The following is a 10,297-nucleotide window of genomic DNA, read 5'->3' on the forward strand; positions in this document are numbered from 1 at the left end:
TCCTCTTTAGGAATCACCTTGGTGCCACAAAAATATAATTTTATGCCTTTTTGGCATTTTTCATTTTTGGATATATGAGTTCAGTAATTTTAACTTATATCTATTATTATGGTATATACAAGTGGTATCTTTCCAATTATTTGGCCTGTTTATTTGGGCTTCCTATCCTCTCAAATACAGAGCGTGTATTTAACAGGATAGGAACGGTGACCTGGCCTGCCTTCCCAAACCGCCTGCTCCTGAGCATCCCCAGAGGACTGCAGATCCACTCTGCCCAGATACTAACCACTCAGATGAGACTGAGAGAGAAAGAACACAATAAGAGGAGATAAGAGACAGAAGAAGAGAAGATATTGCAGTAAATGATAGTGGTTACTGCATTAACAATATTGTATTAGTATGTATTGTTTACTGTAAATGAAAAAAGAAAAAAAAACATATGAATAAATTAAAAAGCAAACGTTAGGGGGATGTTATTTGTGAATCACTTTCCCCGCCTGACAAAAGCCAGGAAGAAACACACAAACCATTTCATTTAACATGACAACAACAGCGGGAGTTATGATAATGTTGAAATTTTTACTTTAAATGCTCGAGATGAAGCATCCCGGGTAATAGCGAGGGTTGCACGGTTTTATCAGGGTCTAATCACGAGGTGATTAGAAGCGTGTCGCCCTGCTACACTCTAATCAGGCACAAACCTAAATCAGACACACATTATAAGACAAAAGTAATCCATCATTGATAAGCTTCTGTATATATATATATATATATATATATATATATATATATATATATATATATATATGTATTTTTTTTTTTCAATTGAGAGCTGCCATCTCCTGTTAAAGAGAAAACACTGCTATATTTTATTGGAGGATGTTGATTTGAATCAATGTGCCGCGCATGCTAAAAGGATTGTGTTTCAAATGTGTGTCTGTTATGTTTCCAGCAATCTGTGCTGGCTGCTCTCTACAGCTCAGAGGGATCTGTGATGGAGGTAAAGTCTCTCAAAGTTTTCACACTGACTGTGTAAATCTTTATTTCCTATGACAGAGACGATAAGATTGTGCGATTACTGGTATAGGCTTGCTCCTTCATAGTTAATGAATGCCATTATCTGAGAGCTGCTAATGTAGTGTTCTGCTAGGACATCTAGTGGCCAAAATCAATCATGACATTTTTTTGCAGCAGCGATGAGGCAATGTGAGGAATTTAAATTGGTTTTTGCCTTTTGCATTGCAGCATTAGTCACTTTAGAGTCACCGTTTTCTAACACGTTTTGTCATTATGCTTTATTTGCCACGCCAGAGACATCACTTTGCCCAGGCCATCGCTATTCTGAACACTCATGGCTGCAACATCTTTGAGAAGTTCTCCAGGAAGGTGAATTATCAAACCCTCTCTCCATTCGTGCATTTCAACAACTTTCTTTTTTCTCAATCTCTCGCTGATTTCATATTTTCATTTGCTTCTATCACCGCCTTTGCAAGCTAACGATTATTTTTTATGTCTCTAGGACTACCAGCGCATGTTGGATTTAATGAGAGACATAATTCTGGCCACGGACCTTGCTCACCACCTTCGCATTTTCAAGGATCTGCAGAAGATGTCTGATGGTACATGTCACATGTTCAGTATGCGCAGCCACGTCTCTGCAGTTGCTTTAGACTCACACCCGTGAACAGCTCCAGGAGGCTCAGTTCTGATTGTCGATTCACACTGAAAGCAAAGCAATATTTCTTTTTACGTCTCCTTAGATTAAAGCGGCCTGATTTCACAAGGGAGACGAAACAATATAGAACATTAGAAATTCACCGTTTCAGTACAATTATCCATTGCTGAGCTGAAAGATCGCTCATAGACAGACAGACAACCCATTTTCCTCTGCACTATGACTTGCTTCTTTTTCATGAACTAACTTATTTTGCAGAGATCTGAGTTCACGCTTGCAACATTCAGCTCTGACATTCTTAATAATCCTCCACTTTCATTGGACTATTTACCCTTTAGAAAAGACAGTTGCTTACACTCTTATGCAATGTAATTGGCTGTAACCTCCAGGCCAGTGGTTTGTTACGCTTGAATGCAACCAATTATAAGTTATCCTGAGTGGATGTCTCCTCCGTGGAAACAATTTCGAGCCGTTAAAGCAATTCAAGGACATTAAAAACCACTAAATGAGTTAGCAACTTTCTCACACTCTAGAATAGGTGACTTGTCAATCATGGAGTAGAATACTGAATGAATGTGTAGAGTGTTAATAGGCACTGGAAAATCATTTCTGCCTACCAAACACGCAAAGTCTGCTTATCTAACATCCTGTTGTGACCTTCTTTTATTGTCACTTCTATCATTATGCATATTGGAGACTAAAATGAACTTTATGCAATGAGTTTGAAGCACTTTTGCTTCGGAATTGTGTGATTTTCCTCTTAGATGAAAGGCAGCAACAGTGCTTGAAATGCTGTTAACGCAGAGCGATGCGTTTTGTGTGTTTTTCAGATGGATACAATCCAAAAAGCCGTACCCACCACTCCCTGCTGCTGTGCCTGTTGATGACTTCGTGTGACCTGTCAGACCAAACCAAGGGCTGGAAAACCACACGCAAAATTGCTGTCAGTTTGTGTTCTGCACCAGTATATGTGAAACATTACCACATACTTACTAGAACTTGCCATTTGTAGCAAAAATGTTGTATTAATGTGTTTAATTCAGTTAAGACTGTTAATATTTCAGTATTACTGCAGTACAAATTCCAAAAGCTTAGTGGAAGTAATAGCTGTAATTATTTTGACCTAGTAAACTGCTCACTGTAGCAGTTTATTCTAAGTAGGAAGAAAATAGAAAAGGCTTTAGTGTGATCGGGTTCATGCTGCATTTGCTGATTTGCAGGAGAAAGAAGTTTCTGTTTCATCTTTTAGCAACACGACTAAAGATTTCTAATTAACAGTGTTTGTACAGTGAAACTGACCCATTTCTAGGACATTGGAGATTATGAGATGCAAAGCTGTACAGCTGGAAACAACCTTTGAGCTGTATTCCATTATTTTCTATTCTGAGAAACCGCACTCCATTTTAGGATTATGTTTAATCTTGGCCTGCCCCCTTTCCACCACCAAACCCGTAAACCTTGCCCCAAATCCTCCACCCTCAATCTCCAAACACCTAAAGCAAATAAACTGTAAATCCTTGTTTTCAAAACCAATAGCACATTTCTGTGGAAGACTTTATTGGCTTTTACAGTGCTCAGTTGATACATTATCATCTCAATAGCAAGAGAACGCATTTCTATCAGTGAAAAACCCCAATCACACCAAATATTGAACTTTAATAGAAGTGACTTGCAGTTTATGGCAGGTAACAGCATAAAATGTTTGCATAAAAGACAAATAAACTAAATTTCATACATAACGATGTCTCTATAAATATGACACATGTTAAGACTTTCAAATATCTGCTGCTATGTTCCTACAGGAGCTGATTTATAAAGAGTTCTTCTCTCAAGGAGATCTGGTATGTTTTAGTGTACGCTAACTGCTAAATGACATGTGAAAATAGTAACATGTGGTGAAAGTGTGTTATTGTACGCCTGACTGAGGTCATTAATCATAGCTTAACGTGTGTTTGCAGGAAAAAGCCATGGGTAACAGGCCCAGTGAGATGATGGACAGAGAGAAAGCGTACATACCGGAACTGCAGATCAGCTTCATGGAGCATATCGCCATGCCGATCTACAAGTGCGTACAAAACCTGAAAGCAGCACAGACTCATTATTGGATCTGTTTTGGTCCTTTTATCACACAAAGGATTTAGTTTGAAACATTGCTTAAAACAAAACTGTAGATTATGTACACATTATCCCCTGATTCTGGAGTCTTTTTGCTGATTGTTTTGGCATTCACTCTCATCAGCACTGTTTTTACTGTGGTTGAAACTTTTTAAACTAACTAGTGGACATTTGAGCATCTAAGTAACTCATTTAAAGGAGCAAGAACAGATAAAGGTAGATAAATTCATTACGTCGACATTAACAGTTTGAAATTAATGTCAATTAAATTCAGTAAATTTAAATAAGCAAGTGCATCACATTTGCAATATATAGACCTTTAAAGTGATAATCATAGAGAAACACGTCTGAAAAGTGAAGCCAGCCTCATACCTGCCATTCCTTCTAATGGCCTGCAGGGGAGGCGACTCTGCTGTTTCATTTCATGTTTTGTAGAATACAGCATGATATTTATTTGTAAATTATGGTTCAGGAGTTCAATTCAGTTGATATATGTATATTTATATAGAAACTCCAACAATCAGATGATCCCCATGAGCGAGTAGTAAGAACTCCCCTGCAGGCTCAGGGGAGGGGCAGCCATGTCTTTTGTGACCGGTCGGGGTCTTTATAAGAGTGAAATAAACAATGAAGCAGGACTACTTGGTGACTGAAAAGTCACTAAGACAGATAGAATAAAGCATGGATGTAGCTTCTAGGTCAGAAGAATGTGCCTAGTGGCTTAACCTCCTAGGACCTGGCGTCCACATATGTGGACATCACATTTTGGGTTATTTAGACCAAAATACTCAATTTTGCGCTACAAGGGCCTGATATCCACTTATGAGGACATTATACTGCTACTGTTCTATCGAAATTTGAAACAAATATCCTCATATGTGGCTCTCATTTTTCTTAGAAACAAAAATCAGGTTAAAAAAATCTGGTAATTCTTTGTTTTTACATTCACCGGGTCCCAATATGCCCAAATATCAAAGACAAATTTAAAATGCATGTCGTGGAAGAGTTCGGGTCTTTGGAGGTTAAAGCTGCATTTTATCTGAAGGCCACCAGATGGGTTTAGTTTTGGTTGCAAAAAGCTTTCCGTGCTAATAGAAGTGTGTTGGAAATCAGCTTTCTATCTTGACCTCTTGAAACACTTTTCTGCTGATTTTATGGGCTCGGTAACTGGTTTTTGTTCTCATTGAATAACAAATGAAGTCTGTTATGTAAATCTTGTTCATATTACGTTTCAAAGTGGAGGTGGTATGAACCACACACTTGTTAGCTAATGACACAAGTCATCATCAATGAAGATGGCGATGGCAAACGCTCATCTCGAGGTTTCAGAACAGGATCTGAAAAACCAAAGGGTGACGACTTTTATACCACCTGTGGTTGCTACCATTTGAGCACACATGATCCTCAGATTCTCAGTCAGACCCAGACCTGGCACCTGACATCTGGTTATTGAAAAAGCAACCAAACAAACACATAATGCTTAAAGTGGAAGCTTGAAAACAGGACTTCAAAAACCAGTGATTGACATCAATTTGGCCACTAACATTGTCTATATATACAGTTTATTCTGATAATGTGCTGTGACTGCAACCTGTGAAAAATCAAAATGCCAGTTACTGGATGATTAAATACCCGATAGCACAGTTCAAATCATTACATGACGTTAAATAAATAAAATTAAAACAATAATTATATGAATGATTAATCCATTTCATTTAGAGTGGCATTAATTGAACAAACTCTCAGACTGGGACATTGAGGACTCTTCATTAGCAATCATGTGTAGGCCTAAAATTAACACCACCTGCTGCCTCCTGTCTTCTCAGGCTGCTGTCTGAACTGTTTCCCGGGGCCACCGAGCTGTACGAGAGGGTGGCGGCTAACCGTGAGCAGTGGACCAAAGTGTCCCATAAGTTCACCATCCGTGGGTTGCCTAGCAACAACAGCCTCGACTTCCTGGACCAGGAATACGAGCTGCTGCAGGCCCAGGGCGCTTTCGGGAGTGACGACCACTGCCTCAACGGCTGCCTCGACGACACAGAAGGAGGGAGGGGTCAGTGACGGCAGCAGGCCGCGGACGGTTTTCGTCGAGTTTTCCGTGGTCCCGTAAGAGGCTGAGGATACCTTTTTAGTGACCTAAGAGTCACAGGTCTCTCTCTGCTGTCAACCACTTAGATGCTTAGGAGGCCAGACAGGACGGGACAAAAGTTTCAAACTGAATCAGACGAGCGATCTGAAACGAGTGCTGGAGCCACACGTCTCCGGCTGAAGATGGCAGAAGGTGGTGACTTTGTCTATTTCAGCAGCTATAATAGGTTTTTACCACTAGTCACAAGCTCATTCATACAGTACTGATCCTGATTAAGATTGTAAAAACACACAGCTACACTGACACACATATGTACATGCACATACTGTCTCAAGATCAAGGGGGGCGGAAAAGATTCATTGTGACAGCAGAGACTACTTCAACATGTAACAGTGAGATGAAAGTGCTATAGTTTCTGTAAAATGTGTCATAAAAGCTTATATTGATTTAAAGCAGCTGCCATAGCCCTCACCTGATGCTTATGAATGCATGCTGTATGGACACCTCATGTTTTATTCCTTTTATCTGGGTCAGTGTTTATTTTTTTTCCATTAACTAAGAAATGAATGCACTCCATTTCCATTTCCATCTCCACTCCGTCTCAACACATTTTAGTTACAGCTTTTCAGGATATGTGTAATAATAAATTCATGACCATCAAGATGCACGGGGAGTTTTTGTTTCTTTTTAGTGATTCACTTCTTGCTTTTTTTAGGTGTTTAGGGGACAATTTGACAATCACTTATTAATGACAGAGTCACTGATCCCTGACCCTTCTTCATTAAACACTTAACCCAAAAGACTCCCATTTTATTCTTCTCACCATCCTCCATCTGTCACATTTCCTCTTCATTTAGGTCATTTTTTTCTGTTCTTGACTAACGTCCTCATGAACCCACTTTAGGTAAAGAGTAACCAAATCCCTTTAAAAGATCCATCTCATCTGTAAGTGCAAATGTGCCAGAGTAGAGTGTGTCATCGAGTGTGTCATATGGATCTGCCTTATTGCGCATCTTTGCTGCCTTTCTTAGAGCTTTTAATATATAAAAATTGAAATAAAGAGTCTGTTTAGTATGTATGTTGTATATTTGTTATAGAGATAGCGTGAGTATCGACGTGTTTGACTGAATGATCTGCTGAGAAGATGTATATCTGTGAAATACCCGTGTGAAGAACCTCAGATGTCACAATCGTCATTTCACTTCTTTCTATTTTATCTGCACAGCCACCCTCGGGTGTCCCAGTCAGACATAAAAGCGTTTTGTTCAGTTCTCAGTGCATCCAGATTGGGTTTTTTTTTTTCTTTTTTAAAGAAACTAGAGATGTAGCCATCACAAAATTACTCTTTCTTGGAACCATCCAGCGGTTCACTATCGCTGCACTCCAAAGGAAGCGTCAGAAATTATGTTCTCAGCTTGTGCCTCATAGAAAACCTGACTGGATTTTTATGTTACAGTACGCTATTGCTCAGTTTTACCTTACGATGCTTAAAGTAGGAAATGCTGCAGAGCAATGTGAGGAAAACCGCTGAATAGTTACAAAGGGAAAGTGGACACCATTGCACGTGGGCTGCACGGGGAGGGGGCGGGGGATGAGTGAATGTGTGGATGGGCACGAGCGTCTACGTGGGTGAGAGAGAGGTAGTTAAGAGCAAGAGAGAAATATTCGGTGTAGCTCCACAGAGGCGGTGTTCACAGAAACGAGGCTGACACAAACCTCGAGTGATCTACCAGAATTTCTTCCTTCTTCTCCCCCCTTTCCTTTTATGCTGCCCCGATAATGTTAATGGAAGAAGATGAAAGCTTCTTTTCAGTTTTTTTCAAATCGCAGGTTACAAATGTAGGATTTCTCTTTGAAAAGTACCTTATGAACCCTCATGGGATCCTTTTGAAGACTATTAGTGAGGAAGGTTAATCGCCTCTAAAAGTGGTGTGATGTATGTGTGAAACCAAGATTGGGATATGCATCAGCGCTAGCTCGATGGAAGTGCTTGATCTGCCGTGGACGAGATGGTTTTGCTGCAAAGCTTCTAAAGGGCGTACAGACGTGTCTGTATAAGAGCCACTCTCTCTTTCTTGAACTCTTTTTCTCATTTTTTTGTTTTATTTTTCAGTTATTTCAAAACCAACGTTTCACATGTACTTGTCTTTTTTTTCCATGTGCAATATAAATTGTCTGCCTCTGTGACACTGCATAGATTCCTATGTAAATACCTATGCCTCTTGTTAAATTATTGCTTTAGGTCTGAGTTGCCAAAGCCTTTTAAGTGTTAGATCATGATGTTTCCATTTAGAAAAGAAACACAAATCAATGGAGTGTGACAATTTTAATCCTAAAATGCTTCAGTTTTCTATCACGATTGTGTATCTGTCCTTTTTGTTTGTTTGTTTTAGAGAGTCAGGGCTAAATGTGCCAAGCAAACATTTTCTACTTTCTTGGCAAGCTGCAAAGTGAAAAAGAAAAAGAAAACATTAAAAACACCACAAGAAAAAAGAAAAAAAAACCAGACAGAACTTAAAATATTTTTGTTCTCTAATGTTGGAGTGTCGACGAGGGCTGTGTTCATATTTGACTTTTCCCGCTACGTCATGACAGCTTGTCAATGGATTGTGAACACAATCGATTTCCCATCATCACAGAGCAGCGGGACTCGAACCTGTGACGTAACGTCATCGTAACAATCACCTGTGACATAATTGTTAAAAGTGGCAAAAAATATAATTGCTGTAAATATCAAGCGTTTCAAAAGAAAACGTTTCTTGATCGTCTGTCATTATTTACAATGGGACTTTTTTTTTTCCAATTCTGTAATGTGTTTAAAGTGGTTGCCTTCTGTTCTCCTTTTCTTTTTTCTTTTTTCTTTTTTTGCTAAGCCATTTTTGAACAACCCTAAGCTCAGACTTTAACAGAGGGGATGAAAGAAAATTATATGTTTGTTTGGGATATACATATAATATATAACCCAGGCAAATCTGAAATGTATAAATGATGCTTATACTGGTCAATAAATCCAGGATATTCATCTGTTAATTATTTGTTTCATTGAGTTCTGAGTGCTGGTGATCTTGTTCTTCGTGTTGAACAAGGACAATTTTCAGAAGTAGGCAAATGTGCAACATTTTAAATCATTTTTTTTTCTTGAAATAAATCTGGTGAAAGGCTTCTCGGTTGTCCTTTCTAAATGTGTGTGCACACCACACGTGTATTATGTTGTCTGGAACTGTGTATTTGTATCTGGCAACACTGATTTAGTCATCACAGAGGCATCTTTGCTGTTCCTGTTGACCTGTGCCACATGGACTCATGGTTAAGCATGGCTAGGCTAACATATTTCAGAGGGGTTCCTAGGATAAAAATCTACCCCTAAAGTAGTTAGCATTTCTCCTGTTTTTACATTAGTTTAAATAGAAATTATATAGCTTGTTCATACAGCTATACTTTTATAATGGGAAATTACATTTAAATTATATGTTATCAGCCCCTAGTTGAAGCTATTCCTGTATAGAGTTGTGGTCAGAAGCTTTCATAGACTCATCACAGGCAAAAATGTCATGGTAAATCTGGGTCTTTTTATGATTTCTCTTAACTGTTGAATGACTGTACAACAAATATCTTTAATAACTTTAAAAAGAAAATGAAAAATTTGGTGTTGAAGTTTGAATTGACTTTGAATTTTCTCAAAAGTGTATATATACAGGCTCAAACATATACATGTACCCCACTAATATTTGGTTTAATGTTCTTTTGCAAGTTGCGCCTCAACTTGACACTTTTGGTAGCCATCAACAACTTTCTGGCAAAAGTCTGGCTGTATATATGACAACTCTTCAAGCGAGACAGCTCAGTCTTTATCTCATCTGTCCATAGAGCTTTTCTGCAGTAGACATTTGGCTCGACCATGTGAGCAGCTGCAAATTTCACTCGAGTGATTTTGACTTTGTAGCAGGGACTTCTTTCACGGTCAGCACTCTATCAGTCCATGGTGATGTACAAGCTTTACAGTGGACAGTGATGCTGGCGTTCCAGCAGTTTCCAGTTCTTGACAGGCTTAAACCTTGGTGGTTTCTGGGTTCCTGACCATCTGAGGGTTTGGGTCTTCCTGCAGATCTCGGCAAAGTCATGACACATCTGAATAACTTGTACAGATGTCCAATTGTTTAAATGATGATCTTGGAATCCTCAGTTGTTTAGAAATGATTCAAAGAGACATTCTTACTTTTGTAATTCTCCTTCTTAGATCGTCTCTGAAGTCCTTGGACTTTCCCATTGTTCTGACTATTGGTCAATCCAGTGACTGCTGTAAAATAAATCCTTTATATGCTGGCAAACTGAAACTACCAGTTTTAGCCAATCGTGACCCCTAATGAGAATTTAATAGCCCTCAGCACTGGCAAGTTAAAATCAATTGTAGAATTGCA

General features: G+C 38.9%; 1 protein-coding gene across 3 annotated transcripts in view; it reads left to right on the forward strand.

The window, feature by feature from the left end:
• pde2a (phosphodiesterase 2A) overlaps nt 1–6,934 on the forward strand; it is a 181,919-nt gene extending 174,985 nt beyond the window's left edge. For 2 of the 3 annotated variants that reach the window (XM_085370371.1, XM_085370372.1), the window contains exons 25-31: nt 953–1,000; nt 1,312–1,386; nt 1,520–1,619; nt 2,506–2,618; nt 3,478–3,516; nt 3,634–3,740; nt 5,617–6,934. In XM_085370371.1, coding sequence (XP_085226497.1) covers nt 953–1,000; nt 1,312–1,386; nt 1,520–1,619; nt 2,506–2,618; nt 3,478–3,516; nt 3,634–3,740; nt 5,617–5,851 — 717 coding nt within the window. In that variant the 3' untranslated portion in view covers nt 5,852–6,934. Of the gene's footprint in view, nt 1–952; nt 1,001–1,311; nt 1,387–1,519; nt 1,620–2,505; nt 2,619–3,477; nt 3,517–3,633; nt 3,741–5,616 lie in introns of those variants that run through there. The other variant, XM_085370373.1, reaches the window with a different exon arrangement.
• The last annotated feature ends 3,363 nt before the right edge of the window (nt 6,935–10,297 follow it).

Source organism: Diplotaxodon limnothrissa, linkage group LG14 (genome assembly GCF_057381915.1).
Source record: "Diplotaxodon limnothrissa isolate DT_005_m linkage group LG14, D_limnothrissa_male_GT1.1, whole genome shotgun sequence".
NCBI classification, from domain to species: Eukaryota; Metazoa; Chordata; class Actinopteri; order Cichliformes; family Cichlidae; genus Diplotaxodon; species Diplotaxodon limnothrissa.